The following is a 14,417-nucleotide window of genomic DNA, read 5'->3' as shown; positions in this document are numbered from 1 at the left end:
GAGACAGACAGCCATCTCTCTCTCTATCTGCCCTGCATCATGGGAGGCCAAAAGAGTACTCTCTCTGAAACATCTCTCTGCCAGTTCCTCCATACCACATCCTCACCGTATTAAATATTCTATTTCCAGTACTGGAATTCACACATGTTGGTACCCTGTTTGGGGAAAAAAATGTTCACTTTTTCACTGTGACCTTCAGTCACTGTATGCTCTCTGGGGTAGAAACCATGCCAAGTTTTCTTTTGGATAAAGTACTTATTTAGTAAATAATGTTGAATGACAAGTGGCAAAAGTTTGATTATTCTTAGCTGTTGGGTTTGGCTTATCACAAATAAGAAATTGAATTGCTAACAGTTTAGAGTGAAAAGCCTACTATTTAGTTTAAAATAATTAATGACTGACTGGCATCGCTGCTTTTCTACCTTTAAATTGGTTTTAAAATAATATGTGATTATTGTTATAGAAAGTCAATACAAAAAATACAAAAATGTGTAAAATAGAAAAGTAAAGACCTTCCTATTTATCCCCAGGTAATCACTATTAACAGAGAGCATATATTCTCCCTGTTAAGAAGGATTTGATCTTTTGAATACTTGCAGTGTTTATAAACCTAGTGAATAAGGATGACCCTGTTTAGTTTGGATTTCTGGTACAGGGATCCAGAAATGGAAACTTTCTTCCAGGAAGGAAAAGGAAAGAAAATGGGGATTGCAAAGATTCAAAAATAAAGATATTCAAAGATGTAACTTTTATGTGTATTTCCTGGCTTAATAGTTTTTAAGCCTCTTGGGTCCAATCTGTGGTATCATTTGTGTTGTGATTATCACTGAAGTCACTTGCCCCTATTTAAGTTCAAGGATGGGAACTGGTTTGCTCAGAGTGAACAGAATTTTATCCTCCACAAATTTCTTCTGCCAAAATGTTGGAAAAATGAAAGTATGGGCCCTGAATAAGTATTTTTAAAATAATGTGCTTCAGAAGTGGCTTTAGGTAAATGATGTTTTATGCTAAATGATCTTTGCTTATATCCCAGACTTTGGGGAGGGGATGTTTCAGTGGTCAGTATTAATTATATGGTCCTTATTTCTCAGTTTAAGGAACTGAATCAGGTTTTAACAGGGATGAATCTAGACTTGGCCTTTGTTATTTTTTTTTTTTTTACTTTTTATTTTGAAATAATTTTAGACTTCAGAAAATTTGCAAAACTAGTGCAGAATTCTTCACATATGTCTGTCACTTATCTTACCCTAATGTTAACAATTTATATAACCATAGTACAGTATCAAAACCAGGAAATTAACACTGGCACAATATTTTTAACTAAACTATAGACTTACTCAAATGTCACCAGTTTTTCCCTAACAGTTTTTCTATTTTTTTTCTTCCAGAATCCAACTCAAAGTCCCACATTACATTTAACTGTTGTCTCCTTTGTCTCTTCCATTCTGTGACAGTTCCTCAGTCTTTCCTGGTCTTTCATGGCAGTGACACATTGATGAGTACTGTTCAGTTCTTTTGTTGGCCTTATGTTTTCACATGATAAGAAGTAGTATGGTAGGAACTGACGCGATAAGAGAATGTCCTACGTCTTCTCTCTATAAAATTGAGGTTACGCATTTGTAGTAATACAAAAGTGAAGCTTTCGGCAAAGCTGCTACAGAAGTGCTATTGTGTGCTTTTCAGTGCATCACATCTGGGGCACATGATGGCAACATTCCCACTACAGGTGATGTTAATCTTGATCATCTGGTTAAAATGGTGTATTCTGGGTTTCTCCACTACAAAGTTACTATTTTTTCCCCTTTCAGTATATATATATATATCGGGGCAGATACTTTTAACCTATGCTGATTTTAGCATCCAACTGTGGATCTTGCCTGCAACAATTATTACTGTGATATGTGACTCTTGGTAATTTTGTATTTCTCTAGTTCCTTACACATCTATTAATTGGGATTCTTCTGTAAGGAAGATCTGTCCCTCCTCCCCCATTTATTTATGCATTGATTTATGTGTTTATGTATTTATGCCAGTATGGACTCACGGGTGTTTATTTAATTATATGGTTATTTATTTTTGGCTCAAGTTGTTCCAGCTTTAGCCATTGGGAGCTCCTTCACATGGTCTCCTGTGTCCTGTTGACATGCCTCCATCCTTTTTTGAGAAATTCCTAATTTTCTGGTACCAAAAATGCTCCAGCCTCAACCTGTATTTTCCCCTCCCCAGCCCTGGAATCAATTACTTCTCCGGGAGCACTGGTTTTCCTTTTATTGGAAAACGCTGTATAGAAACCAAGATCTGGATGCTTGGTGTTTTCATTGTTACTGGGATGTCATTCCTCCTAGGCCCTCTCAGTGGACAGAGCTAGGAAATATATGTGTGTATACTAACCCACACATACACACTTATCTATATTTATTCCTTGTATCTATCCATTTCTGTATATATATTAAAAACAGTGAGTTACACTGATACTTCAGATTCCAAAACAGTATCACAGGATTCATTCTAACCTCCCTCTTGGCTATTCATAACTTCTTTCTCCAACAGTGAGAAACCTGGCTCTCATTATCTGCAATGTACACACCTATTTGTTCAATCCCAGTATACACATAAAGTATTTACAAAATTACTACTCTATAATTCTGGGAGTAAAACGGATTTAATAATTAGGGTACAGTATTTGTATACAACTATTTTTGAATTTGGCCTTATAACATCCAGTCAAGCTACTATTTTTCAAACATACTTAGGCTAGTACTTTTCTTCCCCATCCCCTTCAGTGTGGTGTGTTACTCATTTACAGTACAGTTAGGTTCATTTGTTTCTCTCTGTGTTCCTTTTTTTTTTTTTTTTTTTTTGCGGTACGCGGGCCTCTCACTGTTGTGGCCTCTCCCGTTGCGGAGCACAGGCTCCGGACGCGCAGGCTCAGCGGCCATGGCTCACAGGCCCAGGCGCTCCGCGGCATGTGGGATCTTCCTGGACCGGGGCACGAACCCGTGTCCCCTGTGTCGGCAGGCGGACTCTCAACCACTGCGCCACCAGGGAAGCCCTGTGTTCCATTTTTTAATCCCTCTTGTCACCCTCACTCTTGTTTCCTGGTTGATGTGTGTGTATGTAAAACATCACCGTGGTTCTGAGAGTCAGAGCAGTTCAAAAACTCAGAGAAGTGTGACTCCTTCCTCCTATTCCTTTCCTGTTCCCATTCCTCCTTATTTCCACCCCTTCTCCCACACACCATGGGTCACCAATCTCTGTGCTTTCTGGTTTATCCTTCCTGTATTTCTTTTGCACAAATAAGCAGCTAAATATGTATTTTCTTTTTAACTGTTTTATTGAGTTATAATTTACATACCATAAAATTCACCAATTCTAAGTCAGTGTACAAATCAATGATTTTGGGTAAATTAGTTGAGTTGTGCAGTCATCACATAATACAGTTTTCAAGCATTTTCCTCATCACAGTAAGATCCCTGTTCGTAGCCCCAGTTCCAGGCAACCACTAATCTATTTCCTGTCTCTGTAGATTTGCCTTTTCTGGACATTTCATATAAATGAAATCATACATTATGGTCTTTTGTGTTTGGCTTCTTTCACTTAGCATAATGTTTTTGAGGTTCATCCATGTTGCATCCTGTACTGGTATTTCATTCCTTTTTATTGTTAACTAGTATTTCATGGACATTTGGGTTGTTTCTACTTTTGGGCTATTATAAATAAAAATGCTGCCAAGAGTATTCACCTGCAAGTCTTTGTGTAGACATGATTTTGCATTTCTCTTGATACATACCTAGAAGTAGAATTTCTGGGTCATACGGTAAGTTTGTGTTTAACCTTTTAAGGAACTGCCAAGGAACTTTCCAAAGTGATTATGTCATCTTATATTACCATCAGCAGTGTATGAGGTTTCCCATTTCTCTACATCCTTGTCAACATTTGTCATTCTGTCTTTTTTATTTTAACTGTTCTAGGGAGTGTGAAATGGTATCTCATTGTGATTATAATTATAATTTCTCAAATAATTAATGATGTACATTTTTTTCATGTGCTTATTAGCCATTAGCATCCTGTCTCTGGTAAAATGTTGATTCAAATCTCTTGCCCATTCTAAAGTTGGGTTTTTTGTCTTCTTATTGAATTGTAAGAGTTCTTTATAAGCCCTTTATAAGGTATGTGATTTGCAGATATTTTCTACCAATTTGTGACTTCTCTTCATTTTCTTAATGTCTTTTGAAGTATAAAAGTTTTAAATTTTCACAAAGTCCAATCATTAATTTTTAGATTTATGGATTGTGTGTTTGGTGTTGTATCTGGTGTTGTATCTAAAAAATCTTTACCTAACCCAAGGTCTCAAAGATTTTCTCATGAAAGTTTTATATTTTCTCTTAAAAGCTTTCTAGTTTTAGCTCTTACATTTAGGTCTCTGATGCATTTTGTGATTTTTGTGTATGGTCTGAGTTAAGGGCCTAAATCAACCTTTTTTGCATATGGATATCCAACTGTCTCAGCACCATTTGTTAAAAAGACCATCATTTCTTCCAGTAAATTGCCTTAGCACTTTTGTCTAAAATCAAGTGACCATAAATATAAGGGTTTATTTCTGGACTCTGATTCTGTTCCAGTGAGCTGTTTGTCTGCCTCTATGCCTGTACCACACACTGTGTTGATAACTGTAGCTTTATAGTAAGTGAAAATCCTCCAAATCTGTTCTCCTTTTTTCAAAATTGTTTTCCCTCTTCTGAGTCTTTTGCATTTCCATATAAATTGTAAGATAAGCTTGTCAAGTTCTGCAAAAAAAGCGTGCTGGAATTTCATGTGTGTGTGTGTGTGTGTGTGCATGTACCTCCTTATTTTTTACATGAAGATAACATACTACAGATACTCTTTTGCATTTTGATTTTTTTTACTTATTAATATATTCTAGAAATCACTCCAAATCAGTTCGTAGAGATCTAGCTCATTGTTTCTTTTTAACAGCTGCATAGTATTCCACCAAGTAAATGTACCTTAATTCTTCAACTGCTTGCTGTGCATGGGCATTTAGGTCATTTCCAATATTTTGTAATTACAAATGCTGCAGCAAATAACCTTATGCATATTTATTTTTCTGTTGTTGGAGATTGCTAGATGTGGGATGGCTGATTAAAAGGTAAATGCATATTTCTCCACACTAAAGAAATAGTGCTTGTGTGGTTTACTTCTCTTTTACTCCTCAGATATTGATGAATGTGAAAATGAACTCAATGGAGGCTGTGTCCATGACTGTTTGAACATTCCCGGCAATTATCGCTGCACTTGTTTTGATGGCTTCATGTTGGCTCATGACGGTCATAATTGTCTTGGTAAGGAAAATGGTTGGAAATGGTAATTCTCCTTTACCTACCCTCCAGCACCTCCACCCCTTTCTTTTCTTTGACAAAAACATACTCATTAAAAGAAAAATGGGATCAGAGACCTTTGTTTTCTGGCTCCCTAGAAATCACACTCGCTGATAGAAAACCAGGTTAAGTATTTTAGTTTTTATGTGATCATTCATAATATAAATCCTCCAGTAGTCCAAGGAGGTGGGTGGACATTGACATTACTACTTATTGATTTTCTGGCATTGACTTGTTACCTTTAAGATCTTTGGTCTTGTGTTCAAAGGGTCTTGACTTATAACCATTTCTTCAATGGTAAGTGTCTCTCTTCCAGAATCATGTAAAACTACTTGTCCTGAAGATTCCACGTGTGTGCTTGGATCTCAGCCAGGTAGACCCTCCTCTTTTTTCTTAAAAGAGAGAGAAATTCAAGTAGAAACCTTCCATTAACATCCTCCTAGTATTCCACAAACCAGAAACATCTGTTGGAGTTTCAGTCTCTGAGTTAGGGACTGCAAAGAGTATTGTTTACATTGGTTCCTTATGCCAGGAATAAAACAGAATTTAAAATTAGCAAGCAGTTGGATAGGGTTGAATGTTGGATGGTCTTAGAAGATGCAGCACACCTGGAAGGCAAGTGTTTGTGGTCTGTTTGCACTTTAAGACTGGTGTTAGCAGTGGTACAGGAGGACATGGGACCCAGATGCCATCAGATTCCTTTGACACTGATGATCCTTCATGTGGTTGACCCACTTATATCCACTTGGCTAACCAAGGAGCAGCTTGAGCCAGGCCCTGGCTCTGTGGGGACAGCTGTTCAGATGCTCCCTTGCTGTGCAGTGGGAATGGCCACTTGATCAAATGCTTTGAGATCAGCATAAAAGTCACTAAATGAGTACAGGCAGAACTTGTATTTTTCATGTTGGAGAAGGAGAGTATTTGGGACTAAGCCCTGATATGACCTGTATCATGTCACCTGGAGCCCCATCCTGATGTAGACTCTGTCCCTTCCTGTCTGAGCCCTGTGTGAGAGGTCAAGCACTGGTCAGACCGTTTGGCCTTCTAAGCCTGCAGCTATCAGGAAGAATTGATTGAGGGCTGGGGAGTCACTAACCCCTCTGCAGACTTTCTAGGCCATTAGCACCACAAAAAGACACGTTAGAGAGACAATCCTGAGAGCATCAATAAATTGAGATTAATTAAAAACTTTAGAAAAAAATCACTTTTAGTGTGTAATTTGTTGAGAAGCATACAGTGTGGTTTTTTTTTAAAACCATTTTCTAGGGGAAATCACTCATTTCCCTTTGATTAGCCAATGGCATTTTGAGGATTTGTATTTGATGGAAGACCCAGTCATCACAGTTGTGCCCAAACCCACAGCTTGGAGGAAGTATGAGCTTCCTAAGAACAAAAAGTGGACACTTCCAAGAGTTAAGGACCTGGGCCAGCTTGGGTGGGGGTGGTTTGGAGTAAAGGCCTGAGGCCCCAAGTCCTTCCTGGCCTGGCTGCTAACACAGGTATTTCAGCAGAGTATCTCCATTTCCCCTCTTTGGGGTCTCTTTTTGGGTTTGGTAGCAAGGGTCTGCCTTGGAGAAAAACCCTGAGTATATCCACCGAGTATATCTGAAGGGGCTGAGGATTCTATGAAAAGGAAGGCATGAGAAAATACAGTGGTACATTGAGAACAGCAGGACCAGCACACATAGAGACTTCGCTGCCATTTGGACTTGAAAGAGCAGAAGCATTTTGTGACAGGGAAGGAGCTCAGAGCCTAAATTTTTTAGGAGGGACAGTTTCCTGTGTTCTTTGGGATGACCCTTACCTCTCCCCCGCCCCCTGACCGCACAATTAGCCACCGATACATTAGCCAGGATACGCAGAGTACAAACACCACTTAGCTCTGGCACTTGACCCAGAGTGCTCGGAGATCTTGGGTGCCTGTGAGCCTGAAACACAAAATGCAGCTCTTCCACACAGCTCAGCCCACCTGAATTCAGCTTCTATTTATTGAATGTCTGAGAGCACAACATAGCTACTAGATCCTGTAGCACACCGGCATCACTTGAGAAGTTTAAAATGACACCACTGTCCAGGTCTCATCCAAGGCTAGTTAGATCAGTGTCTTAGGAGGTGGGGTCCGGACATCAGGGTTCTAACATGCAGACAGGGTTGTAAAACACTGTTTTACATTCTGCAGAAACTCACCAGCCTAGTGATACACATTTGTGCATGTGAACTTTTGTATTAATTCAATCAGAGTGCGTCACCCAACTTGATTCATTTCTAATTGCTTTGGCAAAAAGGAATAGTGGGTTAAACACGGGGTGGGGCGGTGCAGCTCAGAGGGGAGCACACCTTTACTTAGAACCAGGCCAGGATTTGGTGTTCAGGGAAACATCTCTCCTGCTCACCCCAGGCCTCGCTGTGGAACAGCGGGGCCAGGTGTGTTCCAGCACATCTCACCCTCTGGAATGTGCTCCCTTCACCCTTTGGCATAGAGAAGGGCAAGTCTGTTAGGCTTCAGGGGATGGCTTAAGTCCCATCAGTTTAGCAAGGCATCTGCTGGGTAGTGTGGGAGGACGGATGACTGTAAAATCTGAAGCTTGAAACCAGATAACAGATATCTAAGTGTGAACGTTCTTGTTACGGATGCCCCCAGGAGCTAGTGACAGGCACGTGGGAAGTCAGGGCTAGAGAAAATAAATTGCTTTTACATCAGCCTTCTCCTTGAGCTTCTGTCATGTCTGAGATTTTTCTAGAAGTTTCCTCTTCTTTAACTCTGGTGATGCTGTGCTCTCCTGCTTGTTTGTTCATGCATTGAAGAGTTAATATGTGCCTGCAGGTTCCAGGGCTATGCTAAATTTTAAAAAAATCTGTAAAAATCTGTCCTCAAGGAGTTTGCAGTCTAGTGGAGATGCATAAGTAAAAGATGTTGAGGAGTCAAAAGGTACAATTTAAAAAAAAAAGATTTTGAAAATGCACGGTGGTAAGTGTATTGATGGAGCCGCGCACAAGGTAGTATGTGACACAGTGGAAGGAAGGTCCCCTAACCTCGCCCTGGGGGCATAGCACTGGGGCAAGGCTCCCTCCCTCCCTGCTGGACACCACAAGTAAGTGGTTTTCAAAGCTGTCTTTACACCAGGCTCAGGCTTCCCACAGCCTGCTGGAGCTAGCCCTGAATGTCAGCATCTCACAGTTACTACCTCCCTGCCCTGCTGGGGACCAACCACATCTCCACACCCAATTCTGTACCCAGCACTGGTCTTCCCCATGTTTCTCAGCCACCTCACCCCATGGCACCTTGTCCACAGTCCCCTTCTATTTCTTCCATCCTAGGCATCCCCACTGCCAGGCCCCAGGTCTGGTCCCCTACTAGCGCCAGCCATGGCTATTTCAGGCAAACGTGTGAAGCTGGACTTCCAGGCTTTCAATTCTTCCCCTTCCCTGTGTCCTTCCCTCAGCTGCTGCCTTATCCTTCCCAACACGAGGGGCTATCCATGTCACCCTGCTCCAAGGGTTCCCAGTTGCCTTTCAAATGAAGCAGGAACTTCTTTGCTATTCAAGGTCCTCTGCAGTGTGACCCAGTCTATCTTCCCAGCTCTGTCTCCTGTAACTTCCCTGCATGTACTGTGCTTCAGCCAAATTGAATAACACTGTGTTATCTGAACATACTCTGTGTCTCCCAGCCTTCATACTATGCTCACACCCTTTCTTTTGCCTAGAATCCCTTCTCCTGATTTAAAATTGAAGAAACACTGCAGAGCTCATACCTTCATCAGCTTTTCCATAAAACCCATCCCGATACCCACAACCAGAGGTGACTTCTTTCCTTTGTACCACCATTTACCTTATCTCACAATTACTTGTACAGTTGTCTCTTTCCCTCTGCTGAAGGAGATGCTCCAGAGCAAAGGAATTCGATCTTACGCATCTGTGTTTTATTGTCTCCTCTAGCACTGTGCTTAGGAAAGAGAAGGTGTTCAATAAATACTTACTGAACTGATTATCCAGGTGTCCAGGTGGAGGGCCTGTTTAAGGGAGCTCTAGACCCATGAGGGCTGGGTTAATTACCTGCGGCCCCACTGGCTTCAGTTCTGAGAGCTTCTGTGATGCAAGGACCTGACGAGAGACCTTGTCTCTGCTTAGCAGGAGCCCCTGGGCTGCCGGGGCAGGGTGGTGGTGGGTGGGGCGGTGTGTGAAGCAGTCACAAAAGCAAAGGCTAAGCCTTCTCCCCCTCCAGATGTGGACGAGTGCCTGGAGAACAATGGCGGCTGCCAGCACACCTGTGTCAACGTCATGGGAAGCTACGAGTGCCGCTGCAAGGAGGGGTTTTTCCTGAGTGACAATCAGCACACGTGCATTCACCGCTCAGAAGGTAGCTCTGCTCGGCTGGGGGCAGGGGGCAGGGTCACATCTGAGAATCCCCCACCCCCATCCTCAAAGGCTCTAGAGGGAAGCACGGAGTTTAGAAAGCCTGGAGGCCTGAGGACAAGTGGGCAGGTTATTTTAGCTGCACCTTTCTCACCCTGCTAAATAAGTGGGTTGGACTGGGTGAGCTCTGAGGTCTCTTCAAACTCTCACATTCTCTGATTCTAATCTCTAAATGGAGTACATTTCAAACATGACTAGACGTCTCAGGAGAAATGCAATGGATGATCTTCCCAGTTTTTCAGAAAGGTGCTGGAAACCACAGCACATTTTTTGGGGAAGGAGGGGCTGGAGCCTTCCTTTGGAGACTCAGTGAATTGCCCTGTTTTCAGCAAGACCCGGCATTCCCTGTGTTTTGCGTTTTTGAACTCTGAGCTTCTGGGATTCCAGGGGGCAGGTGAACCCCCTCCCCAGACTGGGGGTCTCTATACTATGGTTTTCTTCACCCATGTTGTCATTTACCATTCCTCCATAAATTTGCAGAAAATTCTTCTCCTCTGATGGCTCATTCTCTCTGCATTGAGTTTATACCTATTTTATTCTTCTATTAGTTCAGTAGATTCTCAGGAGGGAGAGGAATTAAGTACCTGTGGCCCATCAGCCACTTTGAACTCAGTGATGTGCTTTTAATTCTCTGCTCTTTCTTAAGCCAAAGAACCACATTTTTAAAACAATTTTATTTATTTATTTTCGGCTGCACTGGGTCTTTGTTGCTGCGCGCAGGCTTTCTCTAGTGGTGAGCAGGGGCTACTCTTCATTGTGGTACACGGGCTTCTCATTGCGGTGGCTTCTCTTGTTGCGGAGCATGGGCTCTAGGCACACAGGTTTCAGTAGTTGTGGCTCACGGGCTCAGTAGTTGTGGCTCACAGGCTCTAGAGCGCAGGCTCAGTAGCTGTGGCACACGGGCTTAGTTGCTCCGCGGCATGTGGGATCTTCCCGGACCAGGGCTCGAACCCGTGTCCCCTTCATTGGCAGGTGGATTCTTTTTTTTTTTTTTTTTGCAGTACACGGGCCTCTCACTGTTGTGGCCTCTCCCGTGGCGGAGCACAGGCTCCGGACGCGCAGGCTCAGCGGCCATGGCTCAATGGCCCAGCCGCTCTGCGGCATGTGGGATCTTCCCGGACCGGGATACGAACCCGTGTCCCCTGTGGACTCTCAACCACTGCGCCACCAGGGAAGCCCAGCAGGTGGATTCTTAACCACTGTGCCACCAGGGAAGTCCCCAAAGAACCACATTTTGATGGCTGTATGTCTTCCAAGGTTGCCTGTGCCTGTTTTTAAGGGAAGTGCCCCAAATTCTACACTATTAGCTCCTTTAGGCATGTGCTGCGCATTCATCCTCATAACTTAAGAATGTGGTGATTTTCAGTTCTTCTGCTGTTTGGAGATTTGTAGATTTATTGTTTTAATCGTGGTGGTTTTAGTGATTTTTCAAGGGTTTCTTTGTGGAAGATGATTTTTGCCTCATTTTCCAAGAATGATGGCCCCTTTCTTATCCCTAACCAGAAGGCCTGTCTGGGTACTAAGAAGAAGGGTCAGAGAAATGGGGAGTCGGATGCTCTTGTTACCCAAGCCTGCTCATTGTCTGTGTGGAAGCTGGGTGGTCATAGACACTGACCCTAATCAGGTGGATCTCTTATCTCATGCAGGTGTGTGGCCCTTGATTAAGTAGCAGTTAGGTTTCATTTTCACTTTCCTGCCGGGGGTTCTCTGGACTCTTGGGTGAGCTCTGCCTCTGGTCAGAGGCTGAACTAAGATGCCAGCAGCACGAATGATCTGGATCTCAGGGCCTCTCCCTTTTGGTTGCTCAAAGCTGCTTCCTGGAAAGTCACTCTGGCTTTCTCTTCAGGCGGTGGGGAGGGGGGTGGCGCCCAGTAGGTCAAGCCAGGGCTTGAACACCCCCAGTACGGGTCCCACCACTCATGAAGCCACTCTCGGTGATTAAGATCACCTCTCACCCTCGCTCTTCCAGAGCAGTGGCTCAGCCCCTTTCTCCTGTCCCAGACTAGACAAGGCTCCAAGCCCCCCAGACTGATTACAGACACGGGCTCCTCACACCAGGAGTAAATACAAGAGCAGTTCCTTTCCGCAATTTGTGTTTTCTAAATTTTCTACAATTCAGACATTCTTAGAACCCCTGAAGAGTATTTAAAATGAGCATATTTGTCTGGAGCTATAAACCAAAATACAAGAATTTGAGTTGTGGTCTGGAAGCACTCTCTGTGATTTTCTGTTGTGTTTCAACCTGATTGCTGGGCAAATTCACGGCAGCGTGAGCCAGCAGATTGGAGCGGTCTGCAGCTGGCCCCTTCCATCCTCTTCAAATAGAGCCATCTGTAAACAGTGTTCCTGTAGGGTTTCCTCCTTGATGTGCACATTAAACCCTTAGAAACTGTATTAAAATAGACGTTAAAACCCATAGCTGATTCTCTGAAGATGGTTGAAAGAAGGTAAACACCGCAAGCTAGTATTTTCTAGTGTAGCTGTTGTTGTTTTTAATAATTATTTACTAAATGTTCTTTAATATAGAGGATCTTAATAGCTGATTCTGAGAGAAACTCAAGCTATTGTGTTTTTTTTCATCCTTAGAGACCCCAAAGCTCTGATAAAGAGACTGTGTGTTTTCATCCATGTAATGAGGGTAGGCTAGAGGGAGACACACCACCCCAGCCTGCCTTTGTGCGTATTCATGGGAGCTCAGGCTCTCAAAATGAGCATTCCTCTTTTGTTTTGTCCGCTCCGAGAGTATTTTTAGATGTTTGCACTGCTGCCTTTTTAGAGTAGTAAGGAAGGTGTCAGGTTAGTGAGGAAGAGGCTGTGCTCTCAGCAGAGGCTGTTTCCCCCTTTTCTTGCCCTATTTGCAAGGCATACTTTAATTTGGTTTCCAGAAATATTCTTCAGTGAGACCCTGAGCCTGGGGACCACCAGAATGGGATATTTCTCACAGTTCTGAGCTGTTTCCTTCCTGGTGAACTAACGACCCGAAACAGGACTGCCAGGGCAGTTTCTGGGGGAGCCAGAACCATAGCTGGGCCTCCCAGTTTGGACCAGATCCATCTGCCACCCCTAGCAGTGACCTTGTTTTGAGCCAGGGGACTGTGAAAAGCTTCGGGGTCAACTCTTAAAAAGCCCTTAGCATTTCCAGAGCCATTTAAACCTCCGATGTCTCCTGGTAACTTTAGGTCTTGCTTGATAGGATATGACATCAGGGGGCAACTTCTTTGTATCCCCATGGTATCTGGTACACTGTCAGTTCTTACAAAATATCTCTTGTGTAAATGGATTGCTCTGAGGCAGTAAAGGTCACTTTGCAAATGTCTGAACAGACTTGTAAACAGAATGAAAAAGAAAAAGAAGAAGAGGAAGAAGCAGCTGACCTGTTTAGGAGTGTACCTCACAGGTGTTACTGCTGCCTTTTCTTGGGCACTGTTAGGTTTACCCTTGGGTGCTCCTGGGCCCTATTACTTCAAATGTTCTGCTGATCCAAGAACAAAGGTAATGCTTGCTGGGCCTTCCTAGAGGAACAGAACACTGCTTCTGGAGGCAACTCTTACCTTCTGTGCCATCTTATTACTGGGAGCAAATAACGCCTTCAGAAGTCACCAGCCAGAGCAAAGAGAGAGCTTTCCACTGACCCCGTGCAAGCTTCTTTCTGTGTTAATTGACAGCAGCCCTTGGCACGGGTGAATGAATCCCAGCAACTTCCAGCAGATTGAGTGGTGGAGTTCAAACAGCTTGTAACTGTCAGATAAAAAACAAGATAGTTTTAAGAGAATATGGGATGTATTAACTGTTGCTCTGTCTTTTGGAATAGGAATGACATCTGTTTGTATTAAAACAATCATTCCAGTTAAGCACAGATCAACGGCCCCATGGTGAGAACTGGAGAGAAATGACTTTTGACTTCATTAGAACCAATTGGCTAAGGTTTTAGGGGCACAATACGGAACAGTATTGGATCCTAGCGAAGCTGAATGAAAGCTTTTTGTACTCATGTTAAAACAGTGCCACTTCCAGTATTAGAAAATGTCTTGTTAGTGGAGAATCAATGAGAACAAAATCCCTACTCTTAAAGATGTTTTAGAGTTAACATTGCACAAATGCAAAGAAGCATCCCATGAAGACGTACTTATTAATGTTGTACAAACCAAGGAGAGGTTTTGAGATTGCTTTTGGGTTTGATAACAGTTCCTTCAGAGTGCTGGGAGGTGGCAGAGCCCCCTAAAGGATTGGTACTGAGAAGAGGCCTGATGGTGGCAAACCACACAGGTGTCTACTTTGCTATGACCCCATCATTTAGATGCATGTTAAACCATCCAGGAAGATAACCCTGTTTCCTACCACAGTTACCACAAGATCGGGCCTAATGAAAATTACAGTATACCTGAGAAGGATTTTACAGCAGCTAAAGGAAACCACATATATGAGTTCTCTCTCTGTTCTCTCTGCTGTTGTCCTCCAAGCCCACTGAGGGAGGGCCCAGGGACTAACTGAAGGTGGTCACATAAGAGAGGTCCCTGGGCAGGTGTCCATGGGGTGATGCTGAGATACAGTAGTCACAGTCACCTTCAAAGTGTGGATTTGGTGGGGGTAGAGTGGAGGGTTGAAATTTTCTGAAAGTCATCTTCA

The 14,417-nt window shown here is 43.0% G+C and overlaps 1 protein-coding gene across 4 annotated transcripts in view; it reads left to right on the top strand.

Annotated features, from left to right (window-relative positions):
- Positions 1 to 14,417, top strand: part of SCUBE2 (signal peptide, CUB domain and EGF like domain containing 2) — a 64,865-nt gene that overhangs the window by 2,606 nt on the left and 47,842 nt on the right. For all 4 annotated transcript variants that reach the window (XM_029208314.1, XM_029208317.1, XM_029208316.1 and 1 more), the window contains exons 3-4: positions 5,217 to 5,342; positions 9,601 to 9,735. In XM_029208314.1, the coding sequence (XP_029064147.1) occupies positions 5,217 to 5,342; positions 9,601 to 9,735 (261 nt within the window). The remainder of the gene's footprint in view (positions 1 to 5,216; positions 5,343 to 9,600; positions 9,736 to 14,417) is intronic.

This window comes from Monodon monoceros, unplaced genomic scaffold, assembly GCF_005190385.1.
Source record: "Monodon monoceros isolate NGI ecotype Baffin Bay Population unplaced genomic scaffold, NGI_Narwhal_1 Super_Scaffold_7, whole genome shotgun sequence".
Classification (NCBI taxonomy): Eukaryota; Metazoa; Chordata; class Mammalia; order Artiodactyla; family Monodontidae; genus Monodon; species Monodon monoceros.
Note: the sequence above shows the minus strand (reverse complement) of the source record. Positions and strands in the feature narration are given on the sequence as shown.